The sequence below is a fragment of the Leucoraja erinacea genome, chromosome 2, assembly GCF_028641065.1.
Source record: "Leucoraja erinacea ecotype New England chromosome 2, Leri_hhj_1, whole genome shotgun sequence".
Lineage (NCBI taxonomy): Eukaryota > Metazoa > Chordata > Chondrichthyes > Rajiformes > Rajidae > Leucoraja > Leucoraja erinaceus.
Window position 1 is genome coordinate 133,755,855 of NC_073378.1, and position 16,109 is coordinate 133,771,963.

The following is a 16,109-nucleotide window of genomic DNA, read 5'->3' on the forward strand; positions in this document are numbered from 1 at the left end:
TCAACATAAACACAAGAGATGTCACAAAAACCATTGGCAGAATATTCAATCTTTGAATAACATAATTTGCAATCGAAATCCATCGTAGTCTTTCAAAGGGGTTATATGCATAGTTTTTAAGTAATTTATCTTTATTTAATCTTTGTTTATTTAAGTATTTCTGTTTCATCCCAACAGTGACATCAAAACAGAAGCAAGTTGTTGATATCGAAATGCGTAAGTCCTTAATGTTTAAACTGGATCTTAAATACTATAGAGATCTCTCTTAGCTTTAAACACATCAGATTATTACTGTTACTGGTACAGTACAATCCATCTCCCACAATTCCCTGCATATCCATGTGCCTATCAAAAGCCTCTTAAATCCTGCTATTGTATTTGCTTCCACCAGCTCACTTGACACAGCGCATTCCATCGACCTACCAATCTCTAGAAAAAAACGTACCCCCAGCATATCTTATTTAAACATTTCCCCCTCTCACCTTAATGTTAAATTGCCCGACGCATCACCGGTTCCTCACTCCCCTCCATTGAGCCTGTCCAAAGCAAGCGTTGTCTGCGAAGGGCGCTCAGCATCGCCAAGGACTGCTCTCACCCCAACCACAGACTGTTTACCCTCCTACCATCCGGGAGGCGCTACAGGTCTCTCCGTTGCCGGGCCAGCAGGTCCAGGAACAGCTTCTTCCCTGCGGCTGTTACATTACTCAACACTGTACCTCGGTGATTGCCAATCAACCCCCCCCCCCCCCCCGGACACTCCTTCCATCAGGAAAAAATAATTGCACTACTATGACTGAATGCACGTAAATATATTTATTTATTGCTCATATTCTATGTCGCTCTTCTAGGGAGATGCTAACTGCATTTCGTTGTCTCTGTACTGTACACTGCACAATGACAATACAGTTTGAATCGGAATCTGAATCTGTTATGCCCTCACGTCTTTGACATTTCCACCCAGTCTACCCTCTCTGCGCGTCTCATGATTTTATGAACTTCTATCAGGTTTCCCTTCACCTCCGACGCTCCAGAGAAAACAATTCAAATTTGTCCAACCTCTCCTTACAGCTAATGCCTTCTAATCCAGGCAGCTTTCCGGTAAACCTCTTCTGCATCCTCACCAAGGCCTTGGGGCATCCAGAACTGCACACAATATTCCCAATAAAATGATAATCCATTTGCATTTTCAAGAGTTCTGCCATGATTGAGGCGAAAATGCCTAGAATCAATGAACAAGTTACTGAAAACACAGCGATCTGATTATGCCAAAAAGCAGGGATCAGGATTTAATTTAACAGCATATTAAATAGTGGGAATAGATGAGCTATTTTCTCGACATGTAACATATAACATAGAACATTACAGCACAGAACCAGCCCTTCATCCCACGGTGTCTATGCTGAATATGATGCTAAATTAAATGAATCACCTCTGCCTGCACGTGATCCATAGTCCCCCATTCCCTGCATATCCATGTGCCTATCTAAGAGCCTCCTAAACCACTATTGTACCTGCTTCCACCACCACACCAGGCCATGCATTCCAGTTTCCCACCACTCTCCATGGTTCCACAGCTCTCAAAGAACTTTGGCCAAACCTTATCTGAATGTAGTTTTGGATACGGCACATGGAATTGTCACAATGTGGATTTCCCAAAATCGTACATAAACATTGGGGATTAAATTATATGGGCAAGAGTATAAATTTGTTCAGAGTATATAAAAACTGAACTGTGATCTACATAGAATTGGACAGCTCTTCAGCCCCACAATGCCTGTGATGAAGATCATGTCACGGTTGAACTATTCAAGAAATTAACATTTTAAAACAGCAAGATGCAGGAAATCTTTCTGTCAAAACAAAGTAAGGTTTAAAAATTGATTTTCTTTTGCCTTTCAACAGAAAAATTGAAGCAAGAAGAAGCAGCTCTCCTGAGAAATTGTAAGTTTCAGAATGGAACATGATCTCATTTGATATGGCTTCAAGCAGTTCTTAAAGTTTACAGAGAACAGCCTAAAAATTAGAAATACATAGTTCCTTATTTTATCGCACAAAAGGTTTATTAAATTTGATTTTGTGCCTGTGGTAATCACTCAACACCAAATTCTGGTAGAAATCATGCTGATCGTAACATTTCCAAGCACAATTCACTTCAGCATAGTTGTGATATTCGCAGACATAATGATGTTATCAAATGGTACGACATTCATCATTGCATTACCAAAGCAAACTGGAACAAGACTGTTCCACCAGTGACTTTGTGGTATGATTCTTCTTAAAGCAAAGGGCAAACTCCACAATATTTTCTACTAGAAACTACATACAAGGTCCCAACAGGGACATGAATATGTTGACATCTACATATTTGCGTATTTCACATACCATTGCTGGTTCCCACTCTACATACTTGCAGGTAGGTATGGGCAGAGACGCATGCGTAATTTCTGCAGAGAGATGAGTCAATGTATCACAGTGTCTTGCAACCACTGTGGTATAGGACACAATGCATTAACAGTCAGCAGAGGATGTGACCATATCCCCACCCTCCCATCAATGCAGCTTCCATAGACTCTTTGTGCTGTCTATCTTTAAGGTCCAATTATGTAAAATTTTGTGCAACCATAATGCTGACAAAATTGATCAACTAATCATCTTCTGAAGTTATGAGCGGAGGAGAAACAGGAATTTAGAAAAATGCTTTTTACATCAACCTGCGAGTTGATTTTTTACCATACAGTTGGTCCTCTCTGCTCATATCAACAATAGTTATTTCTTTGTTTAACATAAAATGTTTTGCTTGGATCTGTGCCAAATTTTAATCCAGCATTGTCTTCCCACAATAGTAGAGATTCAGCGCCAACAGGATGCAAGATGCAAGAGTAAGTTCCAAATTGAACAGGGGTACTTTAAATGTACTTGAGGAAATTAATCATAGAACCATTTATCTATTTGGTCAGAGTTATGAACGGCATTATTAAATTATCCCTTACCCTTCTCTCAGATTAAAGAGCCATAGAGCTTAGGTGTAGAGTTTTTTGTCTATCGTGTTTAGAGCCACTATTATGTCCAATAGTTTTCCATCTACTCAGCAAAGATAAAATCAACTTGTCATTGGCATTCTTCTTAAACGGGAAAGACTCAGCATTTGGTCCCATGGACCATCAGCATAACCTTTTGTCCTGGAATATCAACCTGACAAAATTGTAACACTGTACCTCATGTGCGGTAAACTATACATGCAACACACAACAGATAGCGAAGTGATGCATCCGCCAATACAAGACACTGCAGATGCTGGAATCCTGAGCGAAAAAGAATCCCGACAAACTCAAGTGCTGGAGGAATGCCAGCGGGTCAGGCAGTATCTGGGGAGGGAACGGCCACGTGATATTTCGGGTCAGGACCCTCCTTCAGATGCATCTATCTGATGAAGTATCCCACTCAAAATGTCCTCTGTCAATTTCCCTCCACAGACTCTGCCCAACCAGCTGAGGTCCTCAAGCACTTTGTGTTTTGGTCAAGCTCCAGCATCTGCAGTTCCTTGTGTCTCCAAGGGGAACTCAGCGGTTCAGGCAGCATCTGTGGAGGAAATGGACAGTTGATGTTTTACCCTGGGACACTTCTTCAGACTGATCTGTCCCAAATTGTTGTCTGTCCATTTCCCTCCACAGATGCTGCCTGACCCAATGAGTTTCATTAACATTTTTCGCTGACGTGTGGTGTTCCTTTCAAGCTCAGTCTTGAACCTGTTTTTTGTAAAGATAATCAGCAACAAAAGCCATAATCAAAAAGGGAAAACAATGCAGATGCTGAAAACCTGACATAAGCCGTCAACAATCTGACACAACAGTTTTGTTCCCCTCAGTGGGAAGATCAAAATGTTAACATTTAGAATCCAGAACTTTTCATCAGAACAAAAACTATATAACAATCTCCCACACGTCCTACTCAAAATGTCCATACCGTTTCTAGATCTCACCGTCTCCATCACAGGAGACAGACTGTCGACTGTGCCGTAAGGATTGCTGATTTCAGTTCATGACGCGGATAGAGCTACATCTCCGAATACAGATTTAAAAAATTCTCTTTTAAGGGGCCTTCTCTTCTATTTCTACTTTCCTCTTTCTCTCTTCCTTTTTATTTTTTATTTTTTATATACACACTTCACGTTTTTCTACTCTCTACCATCTATTTCTCCACTTTTTCCCCTTTCTATTGCTTTCTTTTTCTTGTTCTGCTTACTTCTTTCTTATAACATAAAACTAGAGGTTGTACATAGAATGGATTACGTTATTACATAGTTGGCACCTAAAATTAGGTGCCGCTGTACTGTTTTGTGATGTATTAACTTCTAATAAAATAAATAAACAAAAAAAAAAAAAAAAAACAATCTCCCACACGTCCTACTCAAAATGTCCATACCGTTTCTAGATCTCACCGTCTCCATCACAGGAGACAGACTGTCGACTGACATCTATTATAAACCCACTGACTCCCATAGCTATCTAAACTACACTTCTTCCCACCATGCTTCCTGTAAAGACTCTATCCCCTGCTCCCCAATTCCTCCATCTACACTGCATCTGCGTCCAAGAGGTGCTCCATACCAGGACATCTGAGATATCCTCATTCTTTAGGGAATGAGGGTTCCCTTCCATTGTTGATGAGGCTCTCACTAGGGTCTCCTCGATATCCCGCAACTCCGCTCTTGCTCCCCCTCCCCCCATTTGTAACAAGGACAGAGTCCCCCTTGTCCTCACCTTCCACCCCATCAGCCATCGCATACAGCACATAATCCTCTGACATTTTCACCATCTCCAACGGGATCCCACTACTGGCCACATCTTCCCATCTCCACCCCTTTCCAACTTCCGCAGAGACCGTCCTCTCCACATTACCCTGGTTAGTTTCCCTGCAACCACAGGAGATGCAATACCTGTCCCTATACCTCCCCCCCTCTACTATGTCCAAGGACCCCAACAGTCTTTTCAGGTGAAGCAGAGATTCACTTGCACCTCTTCCAACCTCATCTACTGTATCCGCTGTTCCAGGTGTGGACTCCTATATATCAACGATATACCAAGCGCAGGCTGGGCAAAGGTTTCCCTGAACACCTCCGCCCAGTCCGCCTAAACCTACCTGATCTCCCAGTTGCTCAACACTCCCCCTCCCATTCCCACACTGACCTTTCTGTCCTGAGCCTCCTCCTTTGTCAGAGTGAGGCCCAGCTCAAATTGGAGGAACAACACCTCATATTTTGCTTGGGCAGCTTACACCCCAGCGGTATGAACATTGACTTCTCTAACTTCAAATAGCCTTTGCTTACACTCTCTCTCCATCCCCTCCCCTCCCCCTTCCCAGTTCTCCCACCAGTCTTACTGTCTCTGACATTTTATCTCTGTCCCGCCCGCTCCCCTGACATCAGTCTGAAGAAGGGTCTCGACCCGAAACATCACCCATTCTTTCTCTCCAGAGATGCTGCCTGTCCCGCTGAGTTACTCCAGCATTTTGTGTCTATCTTGTATCTCTCATCTCCACACTTTCTTTCTTTCACTGATTGACAGAGGATGTTGTTTCTGACTGCTGCCCTTCTTTTGCCCCAAATGTTGCTCGTAGTTGAACGCCCATCACAGTTTCTTGCCCGTTTTGTATTGTCAGTAAACCAGGAGAAAGCATGAATGGAACTTGGGGTTGTCAGTGGTCAGATTAGTTTACTGCTCTTTCTTGTTCCCTTGCCTGTATAATTCCAACCTCAGCACTTATAACATAGCACAAAGTGCTGGAGGAGCTCGGTGGTCAGGCACTGTCTGCGGAGGGAAATGGATATATTTAACAATGCTCTTATTGCTCATAGAACTAATTCATCAGTTGATTGCAGTGGATACTTCAAGTGTTTCTCAAATGAAATCTTTCTATTCAACAGGAAGGAAGGACGTTTTCAAAAAGAAACCAGTTGAAAAACGCAAGTCCAAACAGATTTACTTGACATATTTTATAAAATGTTGACTCCCATGAAATTTAATCTAATGTTGTTTAACCTAAGCTATGAAATGCAACCAGACATTTCTGCTCACATTTGTGCCTTGATTTTGTCACAGTTCATATTTTAACACCTTTCTCCACCTGGCTTATTGCCTTTCAAGATTTGTGTACCCAGGACTTGGAGTTTTTCCTGCATCCTAGTTACAAAAATACTATTTAGTTCAAAAAATAAATTGCTGGAAGAACTGAGCAGGTCAAGCAGCATCTGTGGAGATGGTCGACATTTTGGGTTGAAAACGTGCATCAGGTCTGAGAGTATTTAATGAAAATAGCCATAGAGCTGTAGAGTCATAGAGTTGTACAGCACGGAAACAGGTCCTTTGATCCAATTTGATTACGCTGGCTAAGTCGCTTACCTGAGCTCATCCCATTTGCCAGTGTTTGACCTATGTCCCTCTAAACTGTTTCTATCATGTGCCTGTGTAAATGTCTTAAATGTTGTTGTAGTACCCACCTCTGCCACTTCCCTTGACAGCTCTTTCCACATACCCATTATCGTATGTGTGAAAAAGTTGCCCCTCAAATCCCCTTTCAGACTATCCCCTCTTGGGGAAACATTTTTTCACACACAGAGATGTGGAATTCTCTGCCTCAGAGAGCGGTAGAGGCAGGTTCTCTGGATACTTTTAAGAGAGAGCTAGATAGGGCACTTGACGATAGCGGAGTCAGGGAATATGGGGAGAAGGCAGGAACGGGGTACTAATTGTGGATGATCAGCCATGATCACTTTGAATGGCGGTGCTGGATTGAGGGGCCGAATGGCCTACTCCTGCACCTATTGTCTCTTGTCTATTATCATCTTAAATCTATGCCCTCTAGTTTTCCCCTACCATGGGGAAAAAACTGTGACCAATCACCCTGGCTATTCCCTTATGATTTTATAAACATCTGTAAAGTCAGCCCTCGGCTTCCTACACAGGAATTAAAAAATGATCCTCGTAAATCTTCTTTGCACCCTCTCTCATTTAATAATCTCCTTCCAATATCAGGGTGACAAAGCAGTGCATTGTACTTTCAGTACAGCTTTACCATAATACCCATGTAATAAACATTTCTACTATGATATATTACAACATTGCTTATGATTTTCCCAATAATTTTACCACAGTATTTAATAGTTTTAGAATATAGTGATGGCCAGTTAGAAGTATTCAAAGGTAGACAAAAATGCTGGAGAAACTCAATGGGTGCAGCAGCATCTATGGAGCGAAGGAGATAGGAAACCCTTCTTCAGAATACTTCAGAAGTATTCAAAGCATGTGGCAGGTTTGACAGCTGGCAAAGCTGAGGACAGCTTTGCTGACTGTCAAAGTGTATTTCAGCCATTTTAATCACGCAGGTCACATTGTTTAGGATCCAGAGCAAATCAATCTTGGGGACCAAACCAAAATAAGCTTTTAGCTTTTTTTAAATATCAACAATTAGGATGAGGTCACTCTATATCTCTGCCTATTTATTTTTTGTGTTTAGCAACACTTTTGTGTCAATGGAATTGTTTTCACATGGAAGAGTTAAGCTCTGCTTTAATTCTTTACCATTAGGGTGCACAAAGCATGGAAAAAAGGTTGCTAAAACACGTAAGTAACCAAATGACAAAACACAAATTAGAGGGTGTTAGCAATGAGAGGTTGGACAAACTTGGATTGTTTACTCCGGAGAATCGGAGGACAAGGGGAGACCAGATTGAGTATATAAAATTTTGCGAGGCACAGATAATGGTGGACAGTCAGAATGCTTTTCCCAAGGTGGAAATGTCAAAGAATAGAGGCCAAAGCTTTCAGGTGCGAGGGGCAAAGTTTAAAGTAGATGTGCGAGGCAAGTCTTTTACACAGAAAATGGTGAGTGCCTGGAATACACTGCCAGGAGTAGCGGTGAAAGCAAATATGATAGTGGCATTTAAGAAGCTTTTGGATAGGCACATAGTTATACTGGGAATGGAGAGATATGGATCACGACCAGGCAGAGGAGATTGATTTAACTTGGCATCATGTTCGGTATGCACACTGTTCCCACGCTGTGTTGTTCCATGTTCTTTGTTATGCTCAAAGCATAATTGTATAATTGAATTTTAAACCATGGTCAATAATGGTTGTCACCTATTATCCTAAATTCATTCAACTTTTAAATAAATTCTAGCAAATGAATCTTGAACTGAATTTTAATTTTCAAAGGGCCAATATAATTTACAACACTGCAAACCAAATCTATTAAGTTAACAACATTTTGCTGTGCCACAAACTTTGGCAATGCAAATTGACTCCAAAAATTGCAATGAAACTTCTAGTCTTTAAACCTAAAACATGTAGAACAGTACAGCACAGGAATAGCCTCTTGGCCCAAAATATCTATGCTGAACATGATGCCAAGTTAAACTAATCCACTCTGCCCCACATAATGTTATATATATGAGAGACAACTAGAGCAAGAAGCCACAGGTTTAGGGAAAGAAGTTCAGAGGAGGTCTGAGCAATACGTTTTTCACCAGTGGGTGGATGGAATACAGAACACAGTCTGTTGAGGGTCTGATGGAAACTTAAAACAATTAAAAGGTATCTATGCGAATAAGCAAGAGGAAGAAAAGGCCATGGGACCAACTGATGGTAAATGGGGGATTCATCCAGATAGATACTTGGTGATCCACAGGGACATGGATGGCCAATGTTCAGTGTGATTCCATGGCTGTGATACTAAAGTGGATGGATAGGGAATAATAATGGGACAACTACATCTGGAGCAAGAATAAAGTAAACACACAGTCCTTTTCCTTGGGGGGGGAGGATTCTAAAGCTAAAGGGCATAGGCTTAAGGTGAGAGGGGAGAGATTTATGAGGAACCTCAGGGGCAATCTTTTCATTCAGGGTAGTCCTTACCGGAATGAACTGCCAGAGGAAGCTATAGAAGCCGATACAATGACAACTTTTAAAAGACTTTTCGAGCTATATATGAATACAAAGTTTTTACAGGGATATGGGCCAATGCCGGCAAATGAGACATTCAATATACCAATGGTATGGATAAGGTGGACTGCGGACTGTACAGCACTAAGATAATTCGCTTTTTTAGATTATCTGCAAGTATTTTTTTTTTACTTAAGCCACAATACCTACATGTCTAGGTTTGGACGGTGCCCTTTGCAAGTCAGGTTTTTTTCGAGCTTTGATACAGAGGAGGGGAATCAGATTTAGAAGGCATAGGTTTAGGTGAAAGCGGAAAAACCTAACAGGAATCCAAGGAACAACTTTTTCACAGTATGTGTGACACATATATGAATCGAGCTGCCAGAGGAAATGGTTGAAGCGAGTATAATAACATTTTAAAGACACTTTATCCAGTATACGGATATGAATGATTTACTAGGATGTGGGTCAAAGAGCGTCTCAGATGGAGCACCTTGGAAGGGCATGTGCGAGTTGGACCAAAGGACATGTTTCTGTGCTGTTATAACTTGGAAAACACACCATTGCAAAGTTCCCAAAATCAAAGATCAGTATGTGATTGTAAATGAAGAGATTAATTTACAGCTGATACTACAGACAGTTGAAAATTGTAGACAAGTAAGAAAAAGAAGCAGGAGTGGGCCATTTGGCCCTCCAAGTCTTGCCTTATCATTCAATAATAATAATAATAATAATAATAATATATTTTATTGTCATTGCACATAAGCGCAACAAGATTTGATATGCAGCTTCCATCCAATGTCATAACATAAATAACTAATAAGATTTAGATACCCCAACTAATAAGATTTAGATTTAGATTTAGATACCCCAATAAGATCGCTGATTTGGTAGCTCAGCACCACTTTCTTCATATCCCAATGATCAAAGTATTATGTAAAGTTCTATCTATCAATAGATAAAGTAGTAACTGCAGTTAGTGGACTGACTATTCTATGGCAATTGCACCCATGAAAAATCTGCCAGGCACAACAGTGATCCCACCCCCACCTCCCTCCTCCGGCCAAGGAAATAAATGAGGACTCGGTTTGCAAATCCGTAAGGGCGTAGAAGGCTGCCATTTTAGTGAGCTTGAAAACAAATTTGTAATTATCTAGCAAAGAAATCAAAGTGCATTTTGATGAACCAATATTCATCTGTTAACAGTGAACAAAATAACTAAGTATATAGAAGAGAACAGCACAGCAACAAGTCCTTCGGCACCAATATGATGCTGAACCTTTTCTCCTCTGCTGCACATGATCTATATCCCTCCATTTCCTGTATCTACATGTGCCTATCTAAAAGTCTCTTAAATGTCACTATCTGTCTCCACCACCACCCTTAGCAGTGCGTTCCCGGTATCCACCACTGTTTAAAAAACTTACCCTGCACATCACCTTTAAATTTTCCCCTCTTATCTTAAAGATATGCCCTCTAGTCTTTGAGTTTACACCCTGCACCCTTAGGGTGGCACAGTGGCACAGCAGTAGAGTTGCTGCCTTACAGCGCCAGGGACCCAGATTCAATCCTGACTACGGGTGCTGTCTGTATAGAGGTTATGCGTTCTCCCTGTGGCAACGTGGGTTTTCTCCGGGTGCATCGGTTTTCTCCCACTCTCCAAAGACATACAGGTTTATAGGTTAGTTGGCTTCTGTAAATGATAAATTGTCCATAGTGTGTAGGATAGTGCTAGTGTACGGGGTGATTGCTGTTTGGCATGGACTTGGTGGGTCAAAGGACCTATTTTCCACAATGTACAGTGCATTCAGAAAGTATTCATACGCCCTTCACTTTTTCCACGTTACAGCCTTATTCTAAAAGATTATTATTTTTTTTTTTTTTATCATCAATCTGCACACAATCTGCATCAATCTCCCCATAATAAATCTCCCCATTTTATTATCATCAATCTACACATAATAAAAAAGTGAAAACAGGTGTTTAGAAATTTTTGCAAAGTAATTAAAAATAAATAACTGAAATATCATTTACATAAGTATTCAGACCCTTTGCTATGACACAGAATTGAGCTTAGGTTCATCCTGTTTCCTTTGATTATCCTTGAGAAGTTTCTACAACTTGATTGGAGTCCACCAGTGGTAAATTAAATTGATTGGACATGATTTGGAAAGGCACACACCTGGCTGTATAAGGTCCCACAGTTGACAGTGTATGTCAGAGCAAAAACCAAGCCATGAAGACGAAGGAATTGTCCGTAGACCTCCGAGACAGGATTGTGTTGAGACATAGATCTGGGGAAGGGTATAAAACAACTTATGCAGCATTGCAGGTCATGAAGAGCATAGTGGCCTCCGTCATTCTTAAATGGAAGAACTTTGGAACCACCAGGACTCTTCATAGAGCTGGCCACCTGGCCAAACTGAGCAATCGGGAGAAAGGCCTTGGTCAGGGAGGTGACCAAGAACCCAATAGTCACTCTGACAGACTCCAGAGTTCCTCTGTGGAGATGGGAGAACCTTCCAGAAGGACAACTATATATGCAGCATTCCATCAATCGGGCCTTTATGGTAAAGTGGCCAGAAGGAAGTCACTCAGTAAAAGGCACATGACAGCCCGCTTGGAGTTTGCCAAAAGGCACCTAAACAAGGTTCTCTGGTCTGATGAAACCAGACTCTGGTCTGAATGCCAAGCGTCACGCCTGGAGGAAACCAGACACCTCTCATCACCTGGCCAATACCATACCTATGGTGAAGCATGGTGGTGGCAACATCATGCTGTGGGGATGTTTTTCAGCGGCAGGAACTGGGAGACTAGTCAGGATCGAGGGAAAGATGAACGGAGCAAAGTACAGAGAGATCCTTGATGAAAACCTGCTCCAGAGCGTTCTGGACCTCAGACTGGGGCGGAGGTTCACCTTCCAACAGGACAATGACCCTAAGCACGCAGCCAAGACAACACAGGAGTGGCTTTGTGACAAGTCTGTGAATGTCTTTGAGTGGCCCAGCCAGAGCCCGGACTTGAACCCGATCGAACATCTCTGGAGGGACCTGAAAATAGCTGTGCATCGACGCTCCCCATCCAACCTGACAGAGCTTGAGAGGAACTGCAGAGAAGAATGGAAGAAATTACCCAAATACAGGTGTGCCAAGCTTGTAGCGTCATACCCAAGAAGACTTGAGGCTGTAATCGCTGCCAAAGGTGCCTCAACAAAGTTCTGAGTAAAGGGTCTGAATACTTTTGTAAATGTGATCTTTCAGTTATTTCTTTTTAATTACTTTGCAAAAATGTCTAAACACCTCTTTTCACCTTTTTATTATGGGGGTATTGTGTGTAGATTGATGATAATAAAATGAATTTAATCCATTTTAGAATAAGGCTGTAACGTAACAAAATGTGGAAAAAGTGAAGTGGTCTGAATACTTTCTTAATACCCTGTATCTCAAGTCTAAAAAAGATTCTGACTATTTACCCTATCCATGCTTCTCATAATTTCATATGTTTCTATCAGATTTCCCCACAATCTTCAATGGTCCAGAAAATACAATATGTTTGTCCAACCTTTCCTTAGAGCTGATATCTTTTATTCCAAGTAGCATTCTGGCAAATCTTCTTATGAAAGACAAAAAGCGGCAGTTGCCAGAAATCTAAAATAAAAACAGAAAATGCTGGAAATACCTTGTGTGAATTCCTTGTCATAATGGGGGCAAAGAATTATGCACAGAATAAGGAGTAGAAGGAACAAGTGGTGAACTAAGGGGATACTTAAACGAGAAACAAGTGTCAGATTAATTGTTTTGGAGATCACAGGCATGCCACAGTGGTGTCCAGTGTTAAACAATGCTTATTTTGTCTCCTTTAGCACTGGTTTAGCATACATAAAAAGTCCATGAGCAACATGAGTCTTGCCTCATGAAGCATTGTCTAACTGTCGACTGTATTAGTTAACATTAGTTGAAGGAAGCCTAAAGGCCCTGTCCCATGATGCGAGTTCACCCAAGAGCTCTCCCGAGTAAAAAACAAAATCAAACTCGTGGTATTCTACGAACTCCTATGACCTTCCACGAGTATGTTCACGAGCTCCTACGAGTAAAAAGTAACCATTTTTTTCATCACGAGTATTTTTTCACTCGTGAACATTTTTCACAGACATTTTTCATCACAGTAAAAAAAAAATCTCGTAAATTTTTTTACTGTGATGAAAAATGTCTGAAAAATGTTCACGAGTGAAAAAATACTCGTGATGAAAAAAATTGTTACTTTTTACTCGTAGGAGCTCGTGAACATACTCGTGGAAGGTCGTAGGAGTTCGTAGAATACCACGTTTGATTTTTTTTTTAAACTCGGGAGAGCTCTTGGGTAAACCCGTATCGTGGGACAGGGTCTTAAGGTTTCGAAATGCTTACCAAGTAGTTTGCTACTTGTTCCTTCCATTCCCTCTCCCCATATCCTTCGCCTGATTAATGATCAACAATTACCACCACCTCATCCCATCCAGTTAAGATTATTTAGCTAATTTAGCTAAGGTTGCTACTCGATAACAGGTTGTTAAGATTTTTCAGGGGGAAAAGATAGTCAGGATTAAATATTGCAAGTAAGGTTACAAATGCGCACATTTTTAATGAAGCAAATTTATTCTTCTTCAACAGAAAGGGGAGGGGGGCACGACCAAAAAATCGTCAAAGGTAGGCTCAATATCAGTGAGAATTTTAATCAATGTGAATGTGATGCATGCAATTTTAATTATAACAATGAATAATATTGTTCATTGCAGCCGAAAAGGTGCAAGACCAAAAACTCATTAAAGGTAAGTTCAATGTCAGGAGTGTAAAACTCCTGATTTGAACTGTCAATTTGTTCTCACCCACTTCACACAAAGTGAATTCTTTATTTGAAAATTGTGGCATCAGATATCATTGAAAGAATGTTTAAGTGTCTCTTCACAGAGAAGGAGTAACGGTACAATAATTGAACTGTTTGCATCATTTCTAACCAACAGAGAAGGCGGAAGTTCAACGATATGAAAAGGGTAAGGATGCTAAAAATGATTATTTTAAGGATACTTTTCTTTAAAAAAATCATTATTATTCGCTACATTAGTATACAGCTGGCAATCTATTTACTAATCTCTACAATTGTTGGTCAAAGAAAAAGACAGTGGCCCAGATATTATAGCACACCTTAAAACATTAAAGATAGGCAATTTTGTGTGAAGGCCCAGTCACAATAGGATCAAGGAATCAAGGCATCATAGATCAGTCCTTCATGTGAAATCACACATGGGGGCCATTTCTGGATGCCAGTGGAGTATGGTGCTGAGGAAGTGAGTTTGGAACTCAGATAGGAGAGGCTGGAAGATGAATGCGAAAATAGATTGCTCGGAGACAGGGTGTGGATTGTGAAGTAAATCAAATCTGAGGGGGCAGGGAGGGAGGGATGGATGTAGGAGGCAATGATTGCCGGGGGGGGGGGGGGGGGGGGAGGGAGAGGTTGGGGAAAGAGATGACTAATAGATTCAAGAGAGTTTATTGTCATGTGTCCCTGATAGGACAATGAAATTCTAGCTTTGCTTCAGCACAACAGAGCATAGTAGGCAATGACTACAGAACATATCAGTGTGTCCATATACCAGGGAGGCATGTGAGGATCGAGCACATGTGGGAGAGAGAATCCTATTGTGAAGTTGGTCAGAAACAGGGGCCCACCCAGCTGAGTGAACTGGTGACAGAGTCCCATTTTGGAGAGGGAGGAGGTTGGGGAGACTTTCCGAGTTTAGGGAATAGGTCAGGAAGACAACTTGAAGAGAGAGGAGTGGGGAGGAGCCTCCATCACTGCGTTAGGAATAGTTACAGGTCATTCAGCACATTGGGTCTATATCAACTCCTCGCAATTCCTACCCATCACTTCCCTGCCTCTCTTAAAAAGCACAGCATGTCATTAGGTTGCAGCAACATTGTGGTGTGTGTAAAGAGAGAGCGTGTGTGTGTATACGTGTGAGAGAGAGTATATCTGTGAGACTGTGTGAGTGTGAGCGTGTGTGTGTTGAATTGTTCACTTGACAAATAGTATTCTGAGGGCAACGCTGCTTGTCCAAATGCCGGTGGCTGCACATCCCTACCTTATTGTAGTGCACACACCATCATCGGCGGTCACCCGAAATGAGTATGACTGTCCTTTCATGGAGGACGCCTGTTCCGTGACTTTGTTTAACGCGGGGAGACTGGTGCACAGACAGCCCCCACACAGTCCTTGACAAATCTGGGTCAGAATCCAGTGGCATGGAATCCGGGGACCGGGGACCTTATTGTAGTGCACACATAAGGAGTCAGCCTTGAACTGCAAACTGCAATTGAACTGTTGCACAAGGATAGCAAGTAAAGATCACGATGCTCCTGCAGGTTTTGGAGATAGAGCCAGTTTCAACATTTCTGTGATCGCAGTCATAATGTATTTCTGAACATAACCGCCTACTTTCCATCAACAGATTGGCTGAAGATTGAAGAACATGAAGTCCATCAAAGACGTAAGTTTCAGTGTTGATTCTGGGATGATCGTGACAATGAATGTCATCTGTAGACTGGGCCAGTTTTAGAAGAATGAGAGACAATCTTATTGAAACATATCAAATTCTTGATGAGTTTGACAGCAAAGTGCATGGGCAATGTTTTCTCTGGGAGGGAAATTTTTTCCACCCGAGAGTGTTGTGGAGAATTAGTTACCGACAGTATTCAAGGTAGAACCATATATATTTTTAACAACTGAAGGAAACAGTGGAGGAAGCTAATGCAGGAATTTATTGCCACGACCAACTGATCTTATTGAATGGTAGATCATGGTAGTTCAGACACATGGATAAACCAACCTACACCATAAGTATTCAAGAAGGAACTGCAGATGCTGGAAAATCGAAGATACACAAAAAAGCTGGAGAAACTCAGTGGGTGCAGCAGCATCTATGGAGCGAAGGAAATAGGCAACGTTTCGGGCCGAAACCCTTCTTCAGACCATAAGTACCAGTGCACAACAATCTGTAATTGGCCACTGAGTCACTCTCAGCTTAACTCAAGTAAGTTTGAGATATCATCGGAATCAATAAAAATCCAGTTTGGGATTTTAAGCAACTCCACAATCTATCTTCTGCTATATTCTTCTAACAAAAATGTCGACTAT

General features: G+C 41.4%; 1 protein-coding gene across 2 annotated transcripts in view; it reads left to right on the top strand.

Moving 5' to 3' along the window:
* The window catches only part of LOC129715944 (trichohyalin-like), an 81,146-nt gene that overhangs the window by 35,550 nt on the left and 29,487 nt on the right, over window positions 1–16,109 (top strand). For both annotated transcript variants that reach the window (XM_055665838.1, XM_055665842.1), the window contains 9 exons: window positions 178–216; window positions 1,903–1,941; window positions 2,844–2,879; window positions 5,924–5,962; window positions 7,584–7,619; window positions 13,589–13,624; window positions 13,714–13,746; window positions 13,939–13,968; window positions 15,424–15,462. In XM_055665838.1, coding sequence (XP_055521813.1) covers window positions 178–216; window positions 1,903–1,941; window positions 2,844–2,879; window positions 5,924–5,962; window positions 7,584–7,619; window positions 13,589–13,624; window positions 13,714–13,746; window positions 13,939–13,968; window positions 15,424–15,462 — 327 coding nt within the window. The remainder of the gene's footprint in view (window positions 1–177; window positions 217–1,902; window positions 1,942–2,843; window positions 2,880–5,923; window positions 5,963–7,583; window positions 7,620–13,588; window positions 13,625–13,713; window positions 13,747–13,938; window positions 13,969–15,423; window positions 15,463–16,109) is intronic.